This window comes from Hirundo rustica, chromosome 4 (genome assembly GCF_015227805.2).
Source record: "Hirundo rustica isolate bHirRus1 chromosome 4, bHirRus1.pri.v3, whole genome shotgun sequence".
NCBI classification, from domain to species: Eukaryota; Metazoa; Chordata; class Aves; order Passeriformes; family Hirundinidae; genus Hirundo; species Hirundo rustica.
The window spans coordinates 24,655,114-24,677,997 of record NC_053453.1 but is presented as its reverse complement, the minus strand read 5'-3'; the positions used below and the strand labels follow the sequence as shown (position 1 = coordinate 24,677,997).

At 39.4% G+C, this 22,884-nt stretch overlaps 1 protein-coding gene across 4 annotated transcripts in view; it reads left to right on the top strand.

Annotated features, from left to right (window-relative positions):
* The window catches only part of ST7 (suppression of tumorigenicity 7), a 141,193-nt gene that overhangs the window by 114,916 nt on the left and 3,393 nt on the right, over positions 1 to 22,884 (top strand). For all 4 annotated transcript variants that reach the window (XM_040061972.2, XM_040061971.2, XM_040061973.2 and 1 more), the window contains exons 10-14: positions 3,369 to 3,441; positions 4,984 to 5,086; positions 13,332 to 13,482; positions 17,701 to 17,793; positions 20,737 to 20,876. In XM_040061972.2, coding sequence (XP_039917906.1) covers positions 3,369 to 3,441; positions 4,984 to 5,086; positions 13,332 to 13,482; positions 17,701 to 17,793; positions 20,737 to 20,876 — 560 coding nt within the window. The remainder of the gene's footprint in view (positions 1 to 3,368; positions 3,442 to 4,983; positions 5,087 to 13,331; positions 13,483 to 17,700; positions 17,794 to 20,736; positions 20,877 to 22,884) is intronic.

The window sequence follows — 22,884 nt, the reverse complement described above, 5'->3', positions numbered from 1 at the left end:
ATTTATTTACTGGAGTGCTTTCAAATTACAAGCAATTCTTCCTACCACCTGTGCAAAATAGGGAATAATCTGTAATTAATGACTTGCATTTTTACATTTATTAATCACTAAAGCAACTGCAACAAGCCTGTCTCTTCATGTTTAGAGCCTTCTGCTGACTTGATACAGAATGTTGCATCATTCCATATCCAGATTCATAATTTTTTTGTTTAGTTGCTACTGATAAGAACAATAGACCCCATGAGGATTTTAGATGATACATGGCACACTCTGCATATCCATAGCATCTTTCCATCAGTTCATTCTCATAAACAACTGCTTAAGAAGCAAATCACTTTCCCAGCCCTCCCCATACATGACTGGGGCTTATTGAAAGAACATGCTTACAAATTAAGTCTAAATTCTTCGATTCTGTTTAACAAGACAAGCAATAAGAAAGAAGGAGAGTCTTTTCTAGATTGACACATCAGTTTCTGTCAGGCAAAAATGTCTTGATGGATTTGACAACAGAACAGCAGTCACATCTTTCAGCAAATTGTGGGAGCTCCACAAGTATCACAGGAGGGTGGGAAACAGTGTATGTGAAGATATTTTGCCAGATGGCTCACAGAGCTGGACACAGTCATTTATTAAAACTTCACTTTGGTTCCTGACAGAGTACATATCTCCTAGGGCTAGTTTGGCCACGATTCCCTTGCTAAATTCAAGTTGTTAACAGACATAATTGTTTATGCCTCTCTCTAAAATATGAGGGTGCAGTTTTGGAATTGAAGCCAAAATTATATGAGGATTTAAAAGTATTGTAGTCATAGACCAGCATATAGCAGGACCAAATACTTAATGGTCTAATATATAGCAAACAAAAAGAAAAACACTTTCGAAAGCAAGCAGGCATGGACCTGTTAGGGCTGTCTCAGTTGGACAAGATGATGTCCAGAGCTCACTTCCAACTCCAAGCACTCTGTGATTCTGTGATAAGCATGAACATTTGTATCTATTTCTTCCATTGGTAGGGGTCTATAAGTACTATCCTCAGACAAGTGCTGGTTGCTCTCTAGGAGCATAGTACTGGAAGAGACCTCCTGGGTGAATCAGCCCCTGATGTTGCATTCCCTGCATGATAACTGCACCTTCCATGAGCTGAGCAAGCTCCATCCTAGAATTAGCTGGGTTTTTTGCCCCACTGTTCTATCTGGAAATCTCCCTCAAGTGTTCATTTCACAGAAACTTTCTTTTAATCTGCGGCCTAAATTTAATTCTGTGCTCTTTATTCTTGTGCCGATGTTGTCCTTTACCTAAGCAACCCTTCTTCTCGCCTGGTGTTCCATGTGGGGGTATGCATATGAAACAGTTGGATCTTCTCTCAGTCTTTATTTCATTTGGTTTGGTACAAAAACAATCCAATCCTTCTGTTTGCTTTTGTTGTTCTGGACAATGGGTGTTTGGATTTGAACACAACATTCTTTGAGAAATCTCATTTCTTCTGCAGGACTCACTTGGTGTATCTGAGCCTTAGCTCATCTCACCGTGTTTTCCTTCCTTGCAGATGCCAGCTGTTCTTTGTGAATCATCTTGCAATCTATATGCACAGGTGTTTCCAGCTCAGGAGCACTTACTGTCTCCTAGAAGATAGTGTTTTGTGATACTGTGTTTTGTTTTAATATATTTAAAAGGCATTTCTGTTTAGTGGAAATAACTTTTACCTCCTGATGTTAAGGAAAACTTGGTATAAAGGAGGTTATTGGATGTGTTCAGTAATATTTTCTCTTCCTGTCATTGAAAATCTGCTCATACCTGTGTCTGTAACTGTCTTCTGTTAGTGGAGTAATTAACATATCTGTCATCCAAACTGCTCTGCGTGCTGTTCATTTTAATTACTTTAGTCACTACAATTACATACTCCAGTGAAATTATAGTTGCAATATATTGTAGGGACCTCCAGCAGGATCTGTACATCTCATACTTGAAGTGCAAGAGCATAAAAAGATAATAGGATTTAACAAGTAGTCTTTCCAAAGTGCTTCAGTCAGTCTGGCAATGTTTTCTGTCTCACAGAATAACTTTGTGCCTTGTTGCTTGGTTATTAATAAGTGAAGGATGGTGGCTGCTGAGATACGACTTGCTTGTCCTTTTTAACTCTCATCTGGAGTTCTTTCTTCCAAGGCACATGAGTTCAGTGAATAACAAGTGTCTGTTAATCCTAAAGTAATCAAGTTATCATGGTAATTTTGTCTTTCAAATCAAGTTTCATGACAAACTAAGGGACAGAATGTTTCTTAGAACAACAGTCAAATTAGCTGCTCCTCATTTGTACAGTAGACCTACTTCAGTGCCTTGTGTTTGCTGTGCTGCGTTTCCTGTTTGCTCTAGGAAGTTATCAGCGTGTACAGAAGGGTTTGAAGAATCCAGCCTTTAGTGGGTTTGGTTTGTTGTGATTTGGGGTTTTTTCATGTAGCTGTAGTCTTTAAATTTTTTATGCTGGAATATTTCAGTCTCAATCTGTGACTGCTGGGTAGTTTACAGAATCACAAAATAAGATGAGTTGGAAGGGACCCACAAGGATCATCGAGTCCAACTCCTAGCCCTGCACAGGACATCTCCAATGATCACACGATGAGATTAAAAATGTGGAAGTCAATTTTCTGTAACAGTGAGCACAAATATATCACTCAAGTCCATTAAGCAGCATTTCTTGCTATCTTTTGAATACGTTGTGCCAATTCTCTGGTAGAAAACACATATAAATTAACTAATGGGTTAAGCCAAGTTTATGATTCCTGTGTGTCTCTGTAACAGGATAAAATGGCCAGTATTTTCTTAAGAGGAAAAAACACCTGATTTTACTGTTGATCTGTAACTTCAATCAATCTACTGGTTGGTTGCTTGCAAGTCAAATCTGTTATTACTTGAACAGCTGTCTTAACTTTTATGGCTGCCACATACTCATATTAGACAGCTGCTTCTCAGTGAAAGCATGAAGAGTAAGTAAGATAGCCCTCAGCTATTACTTAGATATTTTGTGAACGGTGGAAAAATTCAGGTATTTCAAGTTATCTATACATTTATGTATGGAGTATTGAATTCTGTCATTATGTTTCTATCATGCCACTCTGCGTTAGTTCTCTAATGAAAGCAGTTGCTGTTTAAATAGCAGTTCCAGAGGTCATTAACACACATTTTAAAGCTTGCATATCAGGTAGAAATCTAAAAATCCGTGTGATGTGGCAGCATAAGTCCCAAGATGAGAAAGTATTCTGAGTTCATGTACTAATTTTTTTATGTCATGCTTACTCTTAAATATCAATCACTTTTCTTTCTGCACTCTTTGAAGTTTTCAAATGTTTACTTTTTTCCTTTCTTTTCAACAGATATAAGTTTACCAAAATCAGCAACAATATGTTACACAGCTGCATTGCTCAAAGCCAGAGCTGTCTCTGACAAGTAAGTGCTTAAGAACCACTGTCCAGCAAAATTTTTCTTAGCTGAGCCCACACCCTAACAATCTGCTGATTGAGCAGGAAAATTAAGACCTGCGGTAAATTGATAAAATCACTTTATATATAAAAATATATAATAAATTGTAGTGATAAAACGTTACACTAAGGACAAAGAAAAGAAGAGAAATAGCATAAATTCAGTTCTTGTTTCAGTTTTGTATATACTGTCTGGGTGAGCTTTGGCTTCCTAGATAGTATAGTGAAGATGCAACTGAAAAGGGTTGTGTGGCTGAACCTTTTCAACTTTGTGTAAACCTGACCACAAAAAGGTAATAACTAAATGTGGATGCACTGGTAACAATGTCATTTTACAAGTGCTGTCAGCAGACTGCTCATCTAATTAAATAGTGGCAGGAGGATTTAGCATTATTATGTCAGGGATTCTGAGAGGTAGATGACATTCATATCTTTAGAGAGACAAATAGCTGTTCATTCCTTTTATGTTTTTCTCTTGGGTCTCAACCTTCCAAGGTGCTGAGTACATCTCTTTGATGCCTGTGGACTCAAGAGCACTGGCCCACTCTGAAAGGGTGCTCAGCTTCTTGTGAGATGGAGCTCAAAAGTCCCCATTCTGCTCTCAGATGCTTTCACACAAATCTCAGGCAGAGTTGTGTCTGTGCACCTGAGGGTCGAATGCCCCCTAAAGCTGAAAAGCAAGTGGAGTGGAAAGCCATTTTCTTGACTGACATCCTGACAGTTTTTGCTTTTAAAGTGTATGTACACATCAAGTTCTAAGTAATTTTCTTTCATTCTTTTTATCCTGTAGATCGCCAGTACCTACTGCAACATCTTTCCTCCCTACACAGCGACTCCAGCTTGGGAGGGCAGGGCTAAGGTTGTCACAGCTTTCCCTGTGGTGTCTGCCTGCCAAGTACAGCTCTGGAGTTAGCCGTGGGGTGTGAGGTGAGAAAGAGATTGCATGGTCTGGTTTTTTATTCATTGGGGCAGATGATTTGCCCACAGTTTGGGCATGCTACCCTCAATGGTGCTGCGGCCAGTAGACCACCTGCTACTGCTGCTGCATCGTGCTTCCATCTCAACCTGACCCAGGGGCATTGGGTTGGGAACCTTGCCAAAACTTCCCCAAACCTGTTTTTAATAGAAACCCTCCAACAATAATTTGGCATTGGTTTTTTAGGGTTTTTTTTGGTCTTGTTATTTTTTTCTTTTCTTTTTTTTCCCCTGCAATTTCAGCCTTGTATATGCCCCTAACAAGATACCTAGAGCAAATTTAGGTTAGTGACAGAGAAGGGACTGTTTGACTGACTTTCTGCCATGATTAGATACAAACATGCTTTCCGCTTCTGATGGGATTTTTATTGGCCTTGATGTAATCGATCACTCAGAGTTTCCACTTGCTATGGAAGTTTGGAGAGCATAGGAAAATTACTCAGTTTTTTTACATGGGCCCATGTTCTAGATTCCTTTTCTGACTTTTTCTTCCTAGCATTTCTGACCTAATGTGTTTGTTTCTTTGCTTTTGTAGATTTTCTCCAGAGGCTGCCTCAAGGCGAGGGCTGAGTACTGCAGAGATGAATGCAGTAGAAGCTATTCACAGAGCAGTAGAATTTAATCCACATGTGCCAAAAGTGAGTATTGAGAAAACATTGTTGTAGCTCTAACGCTGCTGAGGGTGTAACTCCTGTTAGAATAATGAGTGCTGTTATGGCAAAGAGAGCAAACAGTGGAAAGCAAAGAAAGCTGATAGTATTCACAGTTTTTCTGTTTGCAGTGTCGCATTCAGAATTGTGCAACTTGAAATTTTAGCTGACATGGATTTCGCCAAATGCTATGCTGCAGGCAGATCATGCATAAAGGTAGATTATTATTTGCAAAATAGTCATTAAAGATCTTCTGGATCAAGGTAGCATATTTTATTTGTTTTGATGACTATATGTAAAAAAGTGGTTTTGGCATGCTGTACAAAAGAACCTATCTTTGGAGTTCATGGTGTGCCTCATATAAGTTGAGTTAGTAATTTCTTATGCAGCAACCTATCATTCAGTTCTGAGAATGCAAAGCTCAGAGATGAAGAATTGCTGAGAACTGCAAAGTAAAAAAAATGGATTTGTGTTCTTATTCCCACACCTGCTCTCTGGGGTTTGTATCTCAGCAGTAAGAATGTTGCTGAGTGGCTGCTGAAGGCTAAAGGCAGATTTTTTTTTGGCAGTTGGACCTTTTTGGCCTCTGGACTTCACCCCACAAACCTTTGGGCTAGTACTGCCCTTTGAATGTAAGCAGCAGAAAACTGGGATGTGTTAATGTAGGGAGCCTATTCATTAGGTACAGCTGGACACCAAGTCTGGTCGAGGTAAACCCAGAGCCTCTTCCCTATGTACACATAGATTGCAGAAAGTTAGTTCTCATGCACTGTGGGAGTTAAATGTTTTCTCTGAGAGCTTTGTCTGCTATGCCAACCACCACAGCATGGTGTAGCTGTCTGAAAGTTGGGCTGTTTGCTTAATAAAATCATCTAGATTTCCTCTACAGGCAGTGGAAAGAATGAACTGTCTTAGACATCTTTAGACAGACTTTTCCTCCTCAGTGTTTCTATACTGCCCATTAAAGGAGCAACTCTTTTCCAGTAAAAGCCTGATCTTTAGACAGCAAAGTTTAGGTGAGAATGAGTCCTTTTGTAATATTAGCTGAACTTCTATTTTTGTGCAATTCTATAAAAGGCAAATATTAAATAGCTTGATTCCAGGCCTTCTCTGTTGATTTTCTTCCATCCCAATGGTTCTTGCAACAACACAACCATTGGTATTTCTCTTCCGCCCAGTTGGCAGTTTAACTCTCTAGCGCAGTCCTGTTCTGGATGAACCTTTCTAAATGTTTTACTGAAGCCCAGTTAGAGATCTTGCCAAGGAAAAATACCAGTTTAGCCTGTTGTGAGCAATCCTTGGGAGCCTGTTCCATTTTCCTCACTTATCTCCGTGCTATTGATAAATGTTTCCATCACAGTCTCTTGTAACAGTTTGCATACTAACATTCCCATATTAACAGGCAGTGTTTCCATCCTCTTTAAATGGCTTTGCATTTATGTCTCTCATCAGTTACTCTGAGTGGGGATATTTTTGCTTTAGGTCAGTTTTTCTAGTCTGGCTGTTTCTGGGACTGGTTTATTCACTGTTCAGGGACAGAGATAGTTGGTGCACTGGCCTCCACTTTATTGTCTCCAGGCTCTGCACTGCCATGAAATTGAGGCCAAGTCTTCATTTACTACCTTTTTGCTTTTTCTATTTCTGTTTCTCCTTAAGACCTTGATGTTCTTTGGTATGGCCTGCTTTTCAAAATCCACTTCGCTGTAAGTTATAACCTTCGCTCCATAACTCTGCACTTCCAGATCTCCAAGATCCTGCTTTTCTTGAAGACCAGAACTTTCATTCATCCTTTATGACCTCCTTCTTTCTAGGCAGCTTCTGGTTAGGTGGCTGTTCAATAAGCGGCTGAATTTCCTCTCTCACAAATATGCCCATGTGTGAAATGCAGAGTCTATATTATTTTCTCTACTTAAAGAAATTCCAGTCCTCTTCCTCCTTAAGTTCATGTTGTTAATTGATTCCCTCTGTTTTTCAAAGTCTGACACTCTGAAATTGCAAACCTTTATGAAACATAAATTACCAAGATGACAAGGTAGTAATAGGATCAGACTCCAGAGGTTCTTTTAGTTCATATTTGAACATTAAAACAGAATATCCTAATACAGATTAATATACAGCAGTGCTGATTTCACACCCTTCCTGCTGCTATTAGCTAAAGGATATTAAATCGTAAAAGTTCATTTTTGGTTGTAATTTTATGCACTGTGTGTATATTACAACTCAGTTTCCACTCAGTTGTAATTGAAGTCATATCCCATTTGTTTTTAATGAAATGTGGACAAGTTTTAGCAAGCAGCATCACAAAAAATCTAATACGGCCACAAAATTCATGTATGTTCAGAGCTTGTCTAGGATTTAAATGTTAATCAGTCTTTCATTCAGAGTGAGGAAGAAATAAATTTAAAATGTGACAAATTATTTAACATACTACACGAAAATTTAAGAGTTAAACAGAGAGGGTTGTATTGCCACTGAAGCTGTAATTCCAGAGGGGTTTGTATGTACATACTAGATCATGGAGAGTACATAATTTGTGGAGTGGTTGGGGAAAAAGGTATATGTATACACAGGCACACGATTTCATCAATATTATTTATATGTGTTTCGGGGTTCCCTACTTGTATGTAACAGGACTATAAAAAGCAAATGCTGATAAGCTACCACAGCTGTCTCTTGGACATTTCTCAGTTGTGGAACACGCTTCCTGAAATGATTTGCAGAGCTCTTTCCCTTCATTCAGGCTCCACCTGAAAAGCACCCCTGTCCTTTCTGTGATGTATGAGACTAGAGCTATTCATTACAGAGAAAACAGATCATGGTCCATGTATCTGATTGTTAAAACTGAGTCAAAAGTATGTCCTGCACACAGTTACATGGGTTTGTATGTAAGCCAGGAGGTGACTTGAAGAAAGTCTTTGGTGAAGTATGCTGCATTTCAATCAGACAACTTGAATATTGATATTACTTTATGAAATGCCAATTTTGTCTATAAACAGTCCCTTAAAAGGATGTAACAAACCATTGACTTAAACACTTTTAAAGATTCATCTGTTCTCTGTTGAATCCCATCTCATTTTTTTTCTTACTTATTTTGATTTTCTTAGTAAGAACTGTGTCTGTCAGTATGCTTGTGTGGTTTCTAGTAAGTTGTAGTTGCTAATAGAAACAAATAATGCAAACAAATTCATAGACCAGATGGGAAAATAATCTGTTCCACACACCCCATGATATTACAGAGAAACTATTTGAGATATGTTTGAGAGAGTTTTTAACTCTTCAGTGAGACAGTGATTTGCTGTATTTCCAGCAGAAAGGCCAAACTTCTTAATTACCATCAATTCAATGAGAATTTGAAAGGTGACCTAAAAGTGGCTTCACTGGGCATGTAAAAACCAGTATTTTGGAACTTTCTTAAGCTTATTCTGTTCATTCCACTGGGAGGAGGAGAGTGCCTGTTCAGGCAATGTTAAATTCTCATATTCTGGCCTGGAAGGATGCTGTCACACGTGCAGGAGTGACTGTTGCCTGTTTGCGACCTGAGCTGTAATTTCAGAGTCATATTGCACAGTTGAGGAGAAAAGGAAACCTGCCTGAGTTAGGTTGATTTACTTTATAAAAGGTCACTGAAGTAATGTGGAATGCTAAAAGCACTCCCAGCAGGAGAGCATTGGGAGCCAGAGAGTTGCCAATATTGTGAAATAGATAATGTATACTCAATCGATATAAACAAGGGTAGTATAAATTCCACCCTGTTGCACTTCATGTATACAAGGTCCCTTGTCAGTCTCCAAATGCTCATTAAAGCACATTCCTGTATTTGTACAGAATGGCTTTAGCTGAGATGTATCTATCACAGTGTTGTGTAACTGGCCCAGAAGATCTCTGTAGAAGTACATGAAAAACTACTGTTACACTTGTAATTCCTAAACATAGGTCTTTGACAAAAAAAAAAGTTAAGTTAGAGGGAGAGAAATGAGAGATCAGGAAAAGCAAAAAAAAAGACAACTCAAATAAATAATCCAAGCAAGAACAATGCAGTGGCAAAGGGCTAATTGAGCTATCTCATGAAGGCAGAAATCATTGTGCAACTCCAATATTTGCTTCTAAGTTCATTGAGGCTGGGTCACAGAATCATCAAATCAAAGAAAATCCCAGGGCCGGAAGGGATCCACAAGGATCATCAAATCCAACTCCTGGCCCTGCACAGCACCATCCCCAGGAGTCACACCAGGTGCCTGAGAGAACTGTCCAAAAGCTTATTCTGTCAGGCTTGGTGCTGTGACCACTTTCCTGGGGAGCCTGTTCCAGTGTTCAACAAGTCCTGTCACTCGCCACAAGAGTGAAGAGATCATTCTGGCTGAAATTTTCTAGGCTGTTTGTTTCTGACCTGGTTCGTTTTTTAAAGGAACAAGATAAGGCCAGATGGTGATGGCATTTTATTTCTTGTTCTAATTAAACATCTTCATTTGTTCCTGAAAAACAAATGCAATTGGAGATATATTGGCCTTACCATCTAGATTTCCTCCATGAGTGCCTAGCTCTTAGCTAGATTTCTTATTTAGCCTGTTGTTTGATTCTCCCTCTGAAGTGGAACCGTGCTTGGGTTCAGAGCTCTGTCAGGATGTCCCTCTTCCCTGTGTGTTCAAAGGATTGATAAGGTATTGAAGTTTTATTATTTAAATTGTGACAGTTGTGGTTCAATCTGGCTGGATGCCAATGTATCAGGAGTTAGATAATAGATAATAGGGAGTCTGTTAGGAGATGTAGGTTACTAGTATGAATTTTAGTGGTGTGATTGGATTTTGTGTCCCTGTTAATCCTGTGACAACAAGGGCCGTATTCTGGAATAAGGCCTTCGGAAATTTTGAGATATGAATAATCAGACTCCCACCCTGAAGTCTTTGGTGGCTCTAGAAAAGACTGCACCTGTCTAGTATAGTACCTATGAAGTGCAATAGCAGGCTCTTGGAAATACAGTCAGATGACTTTGGCTGATTTCTTCCAAGAGCTGGAGGTGTTGGTGCATGCAATAGTCCATCACAATTGTAGTTCACACATTATATGGGCAGCATGAGGACTGCAGCTCATTGGATGGTTTTTAAAGAAATATTTTAATTTTTTTTATTATTTAGTTCATTTGACTGGAATTTTTCTGCTTGTCCAATACAAAATGTTTCAGGGGGACTGTGTTGGTTTCACAGATAACCTGCCAGAAACTCAACAGATTGCTGAGGCTCTGTCCTGCCTCTGAAAGATCCAGGACCAGGAGCCTGCAGTTACCAAAAAGGAGGCTGCCCTCCACTGTCTCCAGGGGGACCCTTAGCCCTGCCAGCAAAGCCTCCAGCCCAAATGCACTCTGGGCTCTTGAACTCTCCTTGAAAATACAGCAGTGCACCAATGGATATGATATTCTAGGACATCAAGACTATGCTAATTTTCATGGACAGTCACATCTCTCCTTCCATAATAATCAAGCCCTACTTACAGCTAGGCAGCTTTTTGGTACCCTTTACAAATACTCAGAGAACTTGAGCAGATGGAGGCCTTCAGGTGCCATCTCCCAAAACCATTTCTTTGTGTACTTGAGAAATTTGATCTTTTTTGTTTTGGAAAGTGCCTGATGAGAACTGTACAAAGTGTTCCAGACAGGGTCTCTCTGGGGCTGTGTACAGTCAGTATTCCTGCTGGAAATGCCTCCAAATAAATTAATTGAGTTTGTCTGCACAAGAGGTGTGGCTGACATTTATGCATAAAATAAGAACATTTATGAGTCACAAATGAGTCTTGAGCTGCCTATCAACTTTGTGTGTGGGTTTTAGTGAGTATCACCAAACTAGGTTATGGATTTTTTGTTCAGGAGGGTAGTTGTGATACAGTAACGAAGGAGTAGGGTTTCACGTTTTTGATCTCAGGCATTTCTAAAAATATTTTTTTTCTGAAACTGAGAAAAATGCAGACTGAAAAGTCAACTGAGTGAGGACTAAGGTTGATTGCAAGTGTCAAGATATATATATCCTTCCATCTGGTATTTCCACTTGATTTCCTTTTAATTGCTGATAACAAGCAATACATAAGAATCAAGAGGACATGTTTTCTTTTAACACTCCTAGAAGTAAAACATTCTTTCCTGGTTTTTCTTTCCCTACTAATTGTGACATGTCATTAGGCTTATTTGTGTTTTTCTTTGGTTGAAACATTTGAATTTTGAGAACTTATTTTCTCAATTAAATAGCAGAAAATATGGAAATAAGAGTGAATGTTCTAAATAAATAAAATGGGTAGAAACCTGCAGCTCTTGCAGCTGTATTCCATTCTGCCCAACAGATATAGTGTGTCTTTTTAAAAGGGTGAGGCATTCATTAGGGCAGTGAATGTTTGCTGTATCTGTGTAAGCCTGGCAGCTCCCTCCCTCTTGTCAACTCCTTATTCTGTTCTCTCTGTCACCCTTAATCCCCTGGACTACCTACTAAATTGCAACTTCTTCCATTAATCCACCTGCTCTGCAGTTCTCTCAGATTTTTCTGGAAGGCTTTAGGGAAAATCCAGGTATCACACTCAACTACTCCCACTGCTAATTCAGTTTCTCTTCCTTTAATAGTTACCCACATCAGAAACATGTGATTTCTCTCTGAGGTATTTATTAATTCCCCAGAATTGACAGTCCTCTGTTTCGGTCGTGAGCTCTCCCAATCTTTACCTGTTTGACAGCTCCTTCAGACAAAGGGGTGACATGCTTTAGGACATCCTCCACGAAATCATGCTACTGGTGCTCATTTCCCTCTGCCCTTTTCCTTTCCACAAGGCTAACTTTCGAACCTCCTTCCTTTGCCTTCCTTCCTGCACCAGCACATCCTGTTCACAGAAGTCAGCGTTTATCAGGGGTTGTGCAAGGTTGACACCACCCGCGCCTCCCTTTCGCCTCCGGTGCCGGGTTGCCTCCTCATGGGTGCTTGCAGTAGGAAGTTGTCAGTCCCTAGGTCCTGCAGTCCTCCTCCTTTCAGACCAGGCTGTAGCACAGGGGGAAATGGAGGGGCTGCACACTCCCTCCTTCATTGCCAGTGATCAGCCATGCCTTTCCTTTCCCATCCTTGTGTTAGGGCCTGACTCACCTGCTGCCTTTTGTGTTAACTGGAACAGCCTGGTGGGGAGAACGTTGGATCTTGGGCATCCTGGAAGAGAGTGACAGTTTCCCTGTGTTGTGGAAGAGCAGTCTGCACACAGCTGGGAAATGTTAACTCCTCCTGACAAACAGGAGCTGATTCACCAGCTTGTTCCCTGTTAATCCTTTTCCTGTAAAGGATGCCCACAAGGGGTGTATCTTTACCCTCTGCTGTTTCTTTCCCCTCCACTAACTGGAATGTAGTAACACCAGTGATGTCTGCTGAACTGGTGTTAGTTGTGTGTCTAGTTAACTCTAGTTCGTGGGTTGAGGAGGGAGGAAAACTCACCTGCTTGAATAATGTCTGAGACCTCTATCTTTTCCTGTGTCATGAATCCTCGGTGTGTTTCATCTGCTGCTGCTGGGTGGGGGGAGCCAGTTATGGGGAAACTTTCTGTGAAAATTGGTTGTGGGTTTAATTTTAATGACACATTCAACAACTATTTCATGTAGCGAGCTTAAAGGTCCTATGCTTTTACTTTTACTTATACTTTTACTTATACTTTTACCCCACCCTGGGAAAATGGGCACTTGTTACATAATGTAACATTTTTGCTTGGTAACTTGTTCTTAGATCTTTAGGTGACTGCCAGGCTTGCATATTCATAGACCTTGCAACCAGTTAATGGCAATGCAGTAAACGCAGCGACCTGTGTGCCAGCTATGAGTGCTGTATGTTTCCTTATAGAAAGACTTAGTGCATCAAAATGCTTTAAGTCATCTTCATTTTATTATAAACATTTTTAATTAAAAAGCTCTTGCAATTAAATTCCATTTTCTGCTTTGAGCCATTTTTTTTAATCTCCTTCAATAAGAGAAGTGTCTCATTTTTAATTTCTCTGTAGTCTCCATACTACTGTAGAGCAGAACCATGTGACAGCATGTCTTAGTCTTTGGGAATAATTCAGTAGTTGTCTTCAAGTGCAGTTGGTGATGTTACACATTTGATGAAACCTTATGAGAAGAAGTACTTTAGGGAAATAGACCTTTCTGTGTGCATTATAGAACTGCAGTCAGCCTTCTGTGTTTTGTATTAACTCTGTAATAATTGTGCTCTGCTTTTTTTTTTTTCAGTATCTACTAGAAATGAAAAGTCTAATTCTGCCCCCTGAACATATTCTGAAGAGAGGGGACAGTGAAGCAATAGCATATGCTTTCTTTCATCTTCAACACTGGAAAAGAGTAGAGGGGGCATTGAACCTCTTACACTGTACATGGGAAGGCAGTAAGTAATCCTTCTTTCTTACAAAGGAGTTAATAAAATATTTTTATTGAATGTCATGAAAAAAGTAATAGTTTTTGTTAAGCATAATATGTGAGAATTTTGGACACAGTTACATCCTCACTATCCTGAAAGTATTTGAAATCTGAACTGAAAACACAAACTTCATTTAATAAGTAAAAGGGGTTTGAAGTTTTGTATTGTTTGCTGTGTGATACTGAACAAAATTTCCCAACTTCATTGAGACATATTTTCTTGCTCATGGATAAGGAGATAATAATTCAGCTTACTTAGTTTCAGGGTTGTAGAGATTTGTTTGTCATTATTTGAATGAATAGTTTCAAGTTGAGAGTATGTTCAGATTGGACGTAAACAAAAAATGTTTTGCAATAAGGGGGTTGTGAGGCACTGGAACTTGTTGCCCAGAGAAGTTGTGGATGTGCCATCCCTCCAGGTGTTCAAGACCAGGTTGGATGGGGTTTCAAGCAGCTTGGTCTAGTGAAAGGTGTCCCTGTTCATGGCAGTGGAGTTGGAATTAGATTATCTTTAAAGGTCTCTTCCAAACCACACCATTTTGTGATTCTTTGAATGCTTTGATATTTGGAAATTTTGAGTATGCTTTATAGAAAGGTATATATTAATGTGTGATATAAAGCAGTACTGTATTGTATGACTGTTTTAAAACTGACAAACTGGAATGAATTCAGTGAAAGATGACTGGGATGCATAGGGGACTGGAATATGTGATATAGGATAAAATGCTGAGGAAGCTGGTTTTGTTCAACTTGGAGAAGTCTTATTGTGAGTGAAGAGATGATCCAATTGCTGTTTTCCACCACCCAACAGAGAGATGATATGGAAGAGAGAATCACAGTCTTCACAGAATGGCCCAGCATAAAGACCAGAAGAAATACACACAAATTCAAACCAGATAAATTTAATCCAGACCTAAGAAACATATTTTCACAGTGAGAGGGATCTGTGGGATCTCCAGCAGCAGAGATAGTCAGAGCTCAGCTTGACATAGTTCAGAGCAATCCAGTCTAACTTGGAAATGACCCTGCTTTGAGTGGGAGGTTGGAGTATATGATTTCCAAAGGTCATATACTAACCTTCTAATGTATCTTATCCTGTCTTTGTCTGAAGAAAAAACTGTCTGAAGCAGTTTTTTCCTTTATGTAATCTGGTTACCTGTTTCTGCTCTGCTTTATTCTGCTCTTTTTCTTCCTCTATATGTTATTATACCAACTCTTTTGTGTGTGTGTTTCACTGTTTTTTGTCCTCATTTAGCTTTGATAGAAAAGATTTTTTGTTACCATGATAATTCCTATAGAAACGTAGTTTATACCTCCAGTGTAAAAGTAATTTACAGTCTCAATTACAGTATGAAATGACCTGAACTTGCCTAATTTTCAATGTAGGCTCCCTGAGGAAGCACTGGTTTTATTTTTAGGTGCATAGAACACCTTGCTCAGTAATCCATACCAGTGGTGACTGGGGTTTGCTCTGCTGCATTGTTCTCTGTCACATCTGCTAGCTCTTCTTCCATTATTTCTCCCAGTCTATTATTTCCCCTGTCATAGGTTCTTTCCCAGTGCCTTATTTTCAGTGATTTGCTTTTACGCCGTGTTCCTTCTCTTCTGGATTATTGCAGAAGTCCTTTAGCCCAGGGTTCATTATTCCATCAGTAAAAGCAGTATTTTGCAGGGAATCATGGACAGATCTTCTTTTGCTTTGTCAGGCTGGGAGCCCCTAAAGGACTTTGTACCAGGACCTGGTTTTGGCACAGGAGTCTGGCTGCCCTGCAGTCCTCCTGCCACACAGGAAACAAGTCACCTGTGCCTGAAGGCAACATAGGGAATTCTCATCTAACTACATTCCCTTTCTTATTATCTCCACATTCAGCAGTCTGAACACATCATTTATTAGCTAATAGCTGTATAATAGCCTGTAAAGATGTAAATGAGTATCATTACATAACATCTGCAGAAAAATCCATAATTCATTTTGTACAATGATTTCAGAAAAATACAAACAGTGCACAGCTCCTCAAAACTTTTGTTCAAATTTTGCTCACACATGTAGACAACCAAGGGTTTTAATTGTTTCACAGTGTCTAGTCTAATAGTCATAACATTTGGCCCATATCTTGGCATTTCGGCATAACTAAGTGAAAACCAGTGAAGACATGACAGAGAATTAAATGTAATTAAATACTAGTTTTAACCAACAGTCTACATGTAATACATGGTCAGTTGCCCTTGCTTTCTTTCTATGTGTTTGTAGGCATTTTATTTGTAGTACAAGTATAAAAGCCCAAGTGCCACCACTGTGCTTGGGCCAGGTTCTCTGTATGGAAGGTCTGTAGTTTCAAAGTGTAGCCAAGTTTCAAAAGTGTCCGGGGTGATGGTTTGTCACTATTGGTTTCTAAACTTGTGTCAAAATTCCTACCGTTTGCATGAAGAAGAGAAGCCTAGGGGTTCCCAAACGCTTCAGTAGTTCTAGCAGCAAGTACATGCGTGAGTGGCAAACTGCCTCTGTGCTACCAGAGTCAATTAATGTAAAATAGGATCAGATAACACCGTAGGAGTAAGGCAGAGAAGTACCTATGTAGAAACAAACCGATCCAGATGAACCAGAGCACTTCCTTCCATGGCTGGTAATATTGCCAAATAGAGCTGTTTTGTTGTAAATATCCCATGGTCTCATGTCAACCATTTCTGCTTAAATTGAGTAAAATCTATCCAGACATTTCTCACTTGCTTTGTAAAAATATCATCTTTACCATCCATTTTATTTTTATTAAAATCCTAATATTACTGTGGCTTAGGGTAAGGCAGAGGAAGCTTGATTGTCTGTTTCAATATTAAACCAAATTGGAAGGGAAAGCTTGTGTTACGGATTTAGAAGAAATGAGCATTGAACATCATTCCACATGTGTTTTTGTACAGACACTCAAGGTTGGATTATTGTACTTGTACTTGGCTTCTTGGGTTGCTATGGAGAGGGGTGGTTAATGCTTGAAGACATTGCAGCCCAGGTTGGTTTACAGTCTTTCAGGATCTCTGCCTTCTTTACTGCTGCTTTAAATGCAGCAATCAAGAAAAAATACAATAATAAAATTTCACAAACAATACACCTAACATAATTTTAAATGCAATGTGCACAGCTGAAAATATTGGGGGAGTGTGTATTTAAACAAAGTCTTAAGTTGCCTTGTGAGTGAGAGATAATGGAGTGTTATTGTGTGGCAGGGGGCTGTACCTAACAACTAAAGTGTACAGTGCTTCTAGGACATCTGTTGGGGAAAATATTGCTTCGGTGACTGATGTTCATAGGAGTAGTGAGAATAACACGTTGATGACGTTTTAACAATGAAAATAATATATAGAATAATGGAAAAGGATGCCTTGATTGCAAAGCTGTATTTCAGTCAAGTATTCTGATATTTCCATAAACCACACTCAGATGCCCTGTGACATCAGCATCGTCAAGATTTAGTAAGCCATTTCCCTCCCTTCCTGTTATTATTTTCAATTTAAAAAAAAATAAGTATTATTTAATCCATGACTGGAAGATTTATATTGGAAACCTGACTTGACCCACTGCATTTAAAAAGAATGCATGAGAGGAACCTGGGTTTAATAATTTAGGATTAATCTTTGATTGCCAAATAGAAAATGAAAACATGACTCTGTTGGAAAACTGGTCCTCAGAGCTCATGTCATCAATGTTACCTGGCTTACTGGAGTGTGGTGGAAAAAGAAGTAGTGTATTTTTTCCATGAAAAACTTATTTTATTCTTGATGGTCTGAATTTACAGGCTTGACTGGGCATTTTTGCAGGCTATACCTGTTATATCAGATACACTATTTCCCCTGAAATTTAAAAATTCTGCAGCCTAAAAGCCCAAGATAAAATGTGTAAATTTGGCTACGGAGTTGGAAGTATTTGTGGCTTTGATTATGCAAACATTTTTATATGTCCTTGTAATGTGGTCTCATCTGACATTCATGAACATTGTCTCAAGAATAAAAATAATCATAGGCGTTTCTGTGATTAAAAGCTCAATGTAGATTTCAGTTTTGGCATTTCATGAAGCAATTTATATGCTGCAACCGAATATAAATGTTTTGTCTATGTTTGTTTTTCACAATCACAAGTATTTTTAAGTGTGACTGCCACACTCACAGTAATTTATGGTCTGTGTTTTCTTTCCAGCTTTCAGAATGATCCCCTATCCACTGGAAAAAGGACATCTTTTCTACCCTTACCCTATTTGTACAGAAACTGCAGATAGAGAACTACTACCATGTATGTTCAACATTTTTCTTATGATTGACACTGAAGAATTGTTTACCTGAGTCTTGCAGCACCGGTCTCCTTTGATGTCTTTTAAATTGAGTACACTGGATTAGAATAACCAGATTGACAGTGAGACTCTGGAGCTCCTGTGATGGTCCAAGAGGCAGCTCCTCAGCATAGTTCATAACAGTTAGCTGTATTTATTATTTTTGACAGCTTACAGACAGGGAAGGAGATTACAAAAGACATCCAAATCAGTTAGATCTTGCTATTCTCTCTTGCCAAGACACTGATCTTTCATCTAGGTTAACATCCCATCAAACCAAAAGCACAGTGTCACAGCCTTGTTAATCTTTGGTAGACACAGTAGCTGCTTAAATTCCAAGGCAGGATCCAACTTGCTTGAGGACAGCTGGATCATTACTGCAGCTAGTACTTGTGACAGGCTCTGCTTATGTTTTCCAAAAAAGCAGTTCTTAAATAGCAAGAAACGGTTTTCTTCATATTACGGAATGTGTACTGTTCTGAAGAGATTGATGTGAAGTCATCTCCATCAGTTTTATGTGGGTTTATGGCATGCATTAGGAACGTGCCAGCAGTGTTCCCAGATATGGATATAAAGAGAGACCAGCCCTCAAGAAGCGTTGCAGTCCAAGCTAATGAGACTCATTGCAGTGCATGCAGTGAAGCACAGGAATGCAGAGGAAGAGCCAAAGCAGCCAATCTTGCAGTTACACTTCATTCCCACATGTGTTCTCTCTGTGGGACTTTGTGTGAGCTCAGGTGGAACACACACAAGTTTGCAGGGTCAGGGCAGAGGAGGTAAATAAAAGTCGATCTAAGGAAGAAGATTCTTCTCTCACCTTTCTCCCAAAGAAGGAATAAAGAAAAAATTGTTCTTGAACAAGTAAAATGAAGTCTGCTTCTGCTGGGAAGGCTGGTTTTGAGGGCATTTGCACCCTTTGTAGTCTTTCCTTCAGAACCTCTCTGGTTTCGGCTGAAAAAGGTGTTGCCTCTTTTTATAAGTCTCCATGAGTAAACATTAGGTGAGAATAATACAGCGAAAATCCACTCATTGCAAGTCTCTCCTTCACAGCACATTCTTGCTGATATTACGCAGAAATCCTTGGCAACTGACAGTATCTCCCCACCCCATTATAATCATCCTAATTATAACAACACCTCTCAGAGCGCTCTGCTTGCTTTACTCAGAGGGATGCCGAGCTGGGGAGGGTGGAGTGTCAGGAGATTTAGGAATGACAAAGCCATGCAGAGTAGCTCAGCTGTTCTCTTTTTAGATGCAAAACTAATCGTTCTTGTCAAATGTTACAAGCTAACAGCGGGACTCTTTAACAGTGTATGAGGCAGTGTGTTCTGCTCTGGCAGTTATGGGAAATGCCTTTCACTGCAAAATCTCCTGGGTTCCAGGAGGGAAGGATTTAGAATACCGTGACAGACACAGGTGGGTTAGAGGGGTTTCGCATACCTGTCCTTAGCCTTCAATTGGGCGTGTTTGATGGGAGAGTCAGCTGGAATTATATCCGAACACAATAATCTGATAGGCTCTCCAAATTAAAAATATCAGTTACAAAACTTTTGCCCTGACTGGATAACAGACTGAAGCAGCAGGTCTGAGTCTGTGTGAAAAGGCAGTGCAAGAAAAGTGCAAGAGATCCTGGACTTACAAAGTCCATGTTCTGGTATTTCTATCTCTACATTTATTTTAAATCAAAGAGAAGTTGTAATCTATCCTGACTTTTGGATTTTTAACTGATCAAAGTAGCAGACTTAAGAGTCATACATATTTTTAGTTTTTAATATTTTAATTTAAACCCTTCTGAAGCCCTGCTTTTGGTTTTGAGAACCACTCCACTGTGGATGAATGCAGGTGTGGATTTTATCCTGCCATGTTGCTGGATTACCCTGTGTTTATGTCTGCACGTACAAAGAGATGAGAGCTGATCACTGAAGAAAGTAGGCAAAATGGAAGAGTAGTGTTTCATATATATGAATTGCCATAGGATTTGAGTATGTGGGAAGCTTTGAGGTTGGTCCTATATGAGAAAAAAGTGTTTCAAAGTTTGCATTTATCTTGACTGTAGCTCTAAAGTACAAAGTGAAAGAGTGAAACAGACAGGTAAGAGTCCACCCGACTTTCTGCCAACCCTGAAGAATTTTCACCTTGAATCTGAGCTGCCATAAAAATTTAGCAGATATATCCTTCCAGTAAAATAATCATTATTCTCTTCTAACCCTTTTAGTCATCCCAGTGCTGCTTTTTCCAAAGTCCAGTGCAGGATTTTTTATACCAGATTCAAGGAAATTTCTATATTCCTGTCAGTGTATATTAACAAACATCTTAAAAATTCATTGTTCGTTTAATTTCAAGGTTTTAAAGTATATGCATCTATGTCCCAGTTCTAGGATGATTTTTCTTGCTCTGCAGATGAAACACTTAGAATTTACAGTTACAAAGGCTGTAGTTTTGCAGCCTGCTTTAACTGGCCAGCAGCAATGCTTCCATATGGTTGGGCTCACTGCTGCTCCCAGGCTCATTTCTGCACTGTATATCAGCATTAACAAACGTGCAGCCGTGGGGTTTAATTAATGATGTACATTAAACAAATTGCTGTTTTATATCTAAGTCTGTTTTCTGGGATTAGCTGTTGCAGAGCTGCAGTATAGTTACTGTTGACACAAGGTAGACAAAAGTAATGCCAGAGTAAACCAGAAATAAGATCTTTAGAGAGAATTACTTGGCAGAGACAATGGACACAACAATAATGTCCTTAGATGTACCAGACCTTCCATCCTTTTCGTCATTCAAAAGCATCTTTGTGTGTCTCCGGTTGTTTAAACTATTTAAGGATGTTGGTTTGTTTTTGGTTGGTGTTGTGTTTTGATTTTTTTTCAATGTATAATGCCTGCCCCTTCTCATATCTTTTTCTACAGCATTTCATGAGGTTTCAGTTTATCCCAAGAAAGAGCTTCCCTTCTTCATTCTCTTCACTGCTGGACTCTGTTCTTTCACAGCCATGCTCGCCCTCCTGACACATCAATTTCCAGAGCTTATGGGGGTCTTCGCAAAAGCTGTGAGTATTCTCTGCTGCTGCTCCCTTCTGGTAGATAAATACACCAGTGCAGGAAGAGCTGAGCTAAATACTGCCAGGTGTTAAATATCTGCATATTGAGAAGCATCAGTCCACATCTGAGCAGGGGGACACCTGCACTACTGTCCAGGTTGCTAATCAGTAGGACACGGCTGTTTGTCTTCTCTGGTTTATATGGCTCTCTTGTTAGGTTTGATGTCTTGGGATTTTGTCAAAAAAAAGGGCTTGGTGGGAGAAGTGAATATCTGTATTTTCATATATAATCCACTAAAATAAACTAACAACAGTTTGCAGAACCCCTCTATTTTGTGTAGAGTCACAATGGCTGCTGTGATTTCCCAAGCAATAGAAACTCTCAGTAAGAGCAGAGATACAGTGTACTGTTAACCAGGACAAATTTCTGGGTTTTTTCCCTGAACTGCCAAGGAGGAAGTAGTCTCAATAGTTCCCTCATAACTTTCCTGAACTACATCCAGAGAAGTCTCTCCTAATTCTGCTTTTTCACTCCACCAAGGATTAATAAATTTTGGAGGATGAGGGGGAAGAGCCATGAATTATTCTAAGTTAAACTTTTTTCTTTGCAAAACCAAGAACATCACTGCTCCAGCATGCTAGGAGATGAAAAATCCACTAACGGAAAAGCTCTAGGATAGTAAATAATTCCTTTTCCAGTAAATACTGAATATCTTCCATTGAAATATATTTTCTCAAAAATATTTGTCTCTGTTCTAGGTCTCATGTTTCCAAACTGGCCTCTTGGCTTTGTTTTTAATGTGTTTGATACTTTTGATTTGGGGGTATAAGGAGTGGGGTGGAGGAGGCCAGGCTGAATTTTGGCAAATTCCAGATTGTCAGTACTCTTTCAAACCCTTTTGCAAAGGGCAAGAGACTCCCTTTGCAGGTGACCTGGGTCTTCTGTTAACCCAGGCCTGTGAGTGATAGAAGTCTGGTACAGCAACGGTTCATGCAACAAGAATTTTCTTTCATTAGCTCTAGAAAACAGAAAATAAGATTAGTTGTAGCAGATGATACCTATTCTCTCAGCAAAAGATGCTGAAATGTACCTGAAATATTATTACTCCTCCTTGTTTCTGGAGTATGTATGTCAGTGTTAAGTAGACAGTAAATGTTTAACTTGGGCATATGAGCATAAACTTCTCTGTGAAGCTTTTCTTGTATTCAGTGGTTTTTGTTTTTTTTTTTTTTTCCCTGTTCCTTAGTTACTGAAGTTATTGAAATGAATGACCCTTGTTTGGCTCTTTCAATCAAATGTTCAGTTTTCTGATACCTTCACAGTTGCAGATCCCAAATCTGTCCCTGTTAGCCTTGTTCCTGTGTTTATCAGCATTGTATCCAGAACAAAGACTATATGCCGGCAGCATTATGAGATTTTGTACTTAGTTCTCCTGCCAAAGGCAGTGAGCTACTGGAGTTGGGGAAAATCGGTAGACTGCTTTCATGGGCTTAAATCACCTGGCTTTGGTTGCTGACTGGATTGCAGAGAGAGATAATGGAAGTTACACTTGGTGGCATGTTGGTAATTGTTTCTCCAAGGTCTGGAGCTTGCAGGTTCTAAAGCCATTTGGTGAGTAGAATGAGACCAGAAGGATCTAGTTCCCTGATGTGTAAGTGCAGCTGCCATTGGTGTTAATATTAAGATAGATACCCCAAGGCTCTGTAGGAGGTTATTCAGTTCTGCATATCAGAGCAAGTAAAGCTTCTGGTTAGTAAGCACAGACAAATAGAATTGAAGCATGAGCTACTTTTTGTGCATAAGGATGGCAAAATAACTCAAGATCTTCAAACCTTTATGGATGAAGTTACTATGTCAATTAACATGTATTATGGCTTGATTCAGCTATATCTTGATCTTCATAAGCCATGCAGCAACTGAAGGGTTTTTTCATGGGAATTTAAGAGCCTGTGACATGGATTTAGTAGCTCATAAAAAGGCTTTGATTCAGGCAGCCTTTTTGTTGTCTTCTCTGGG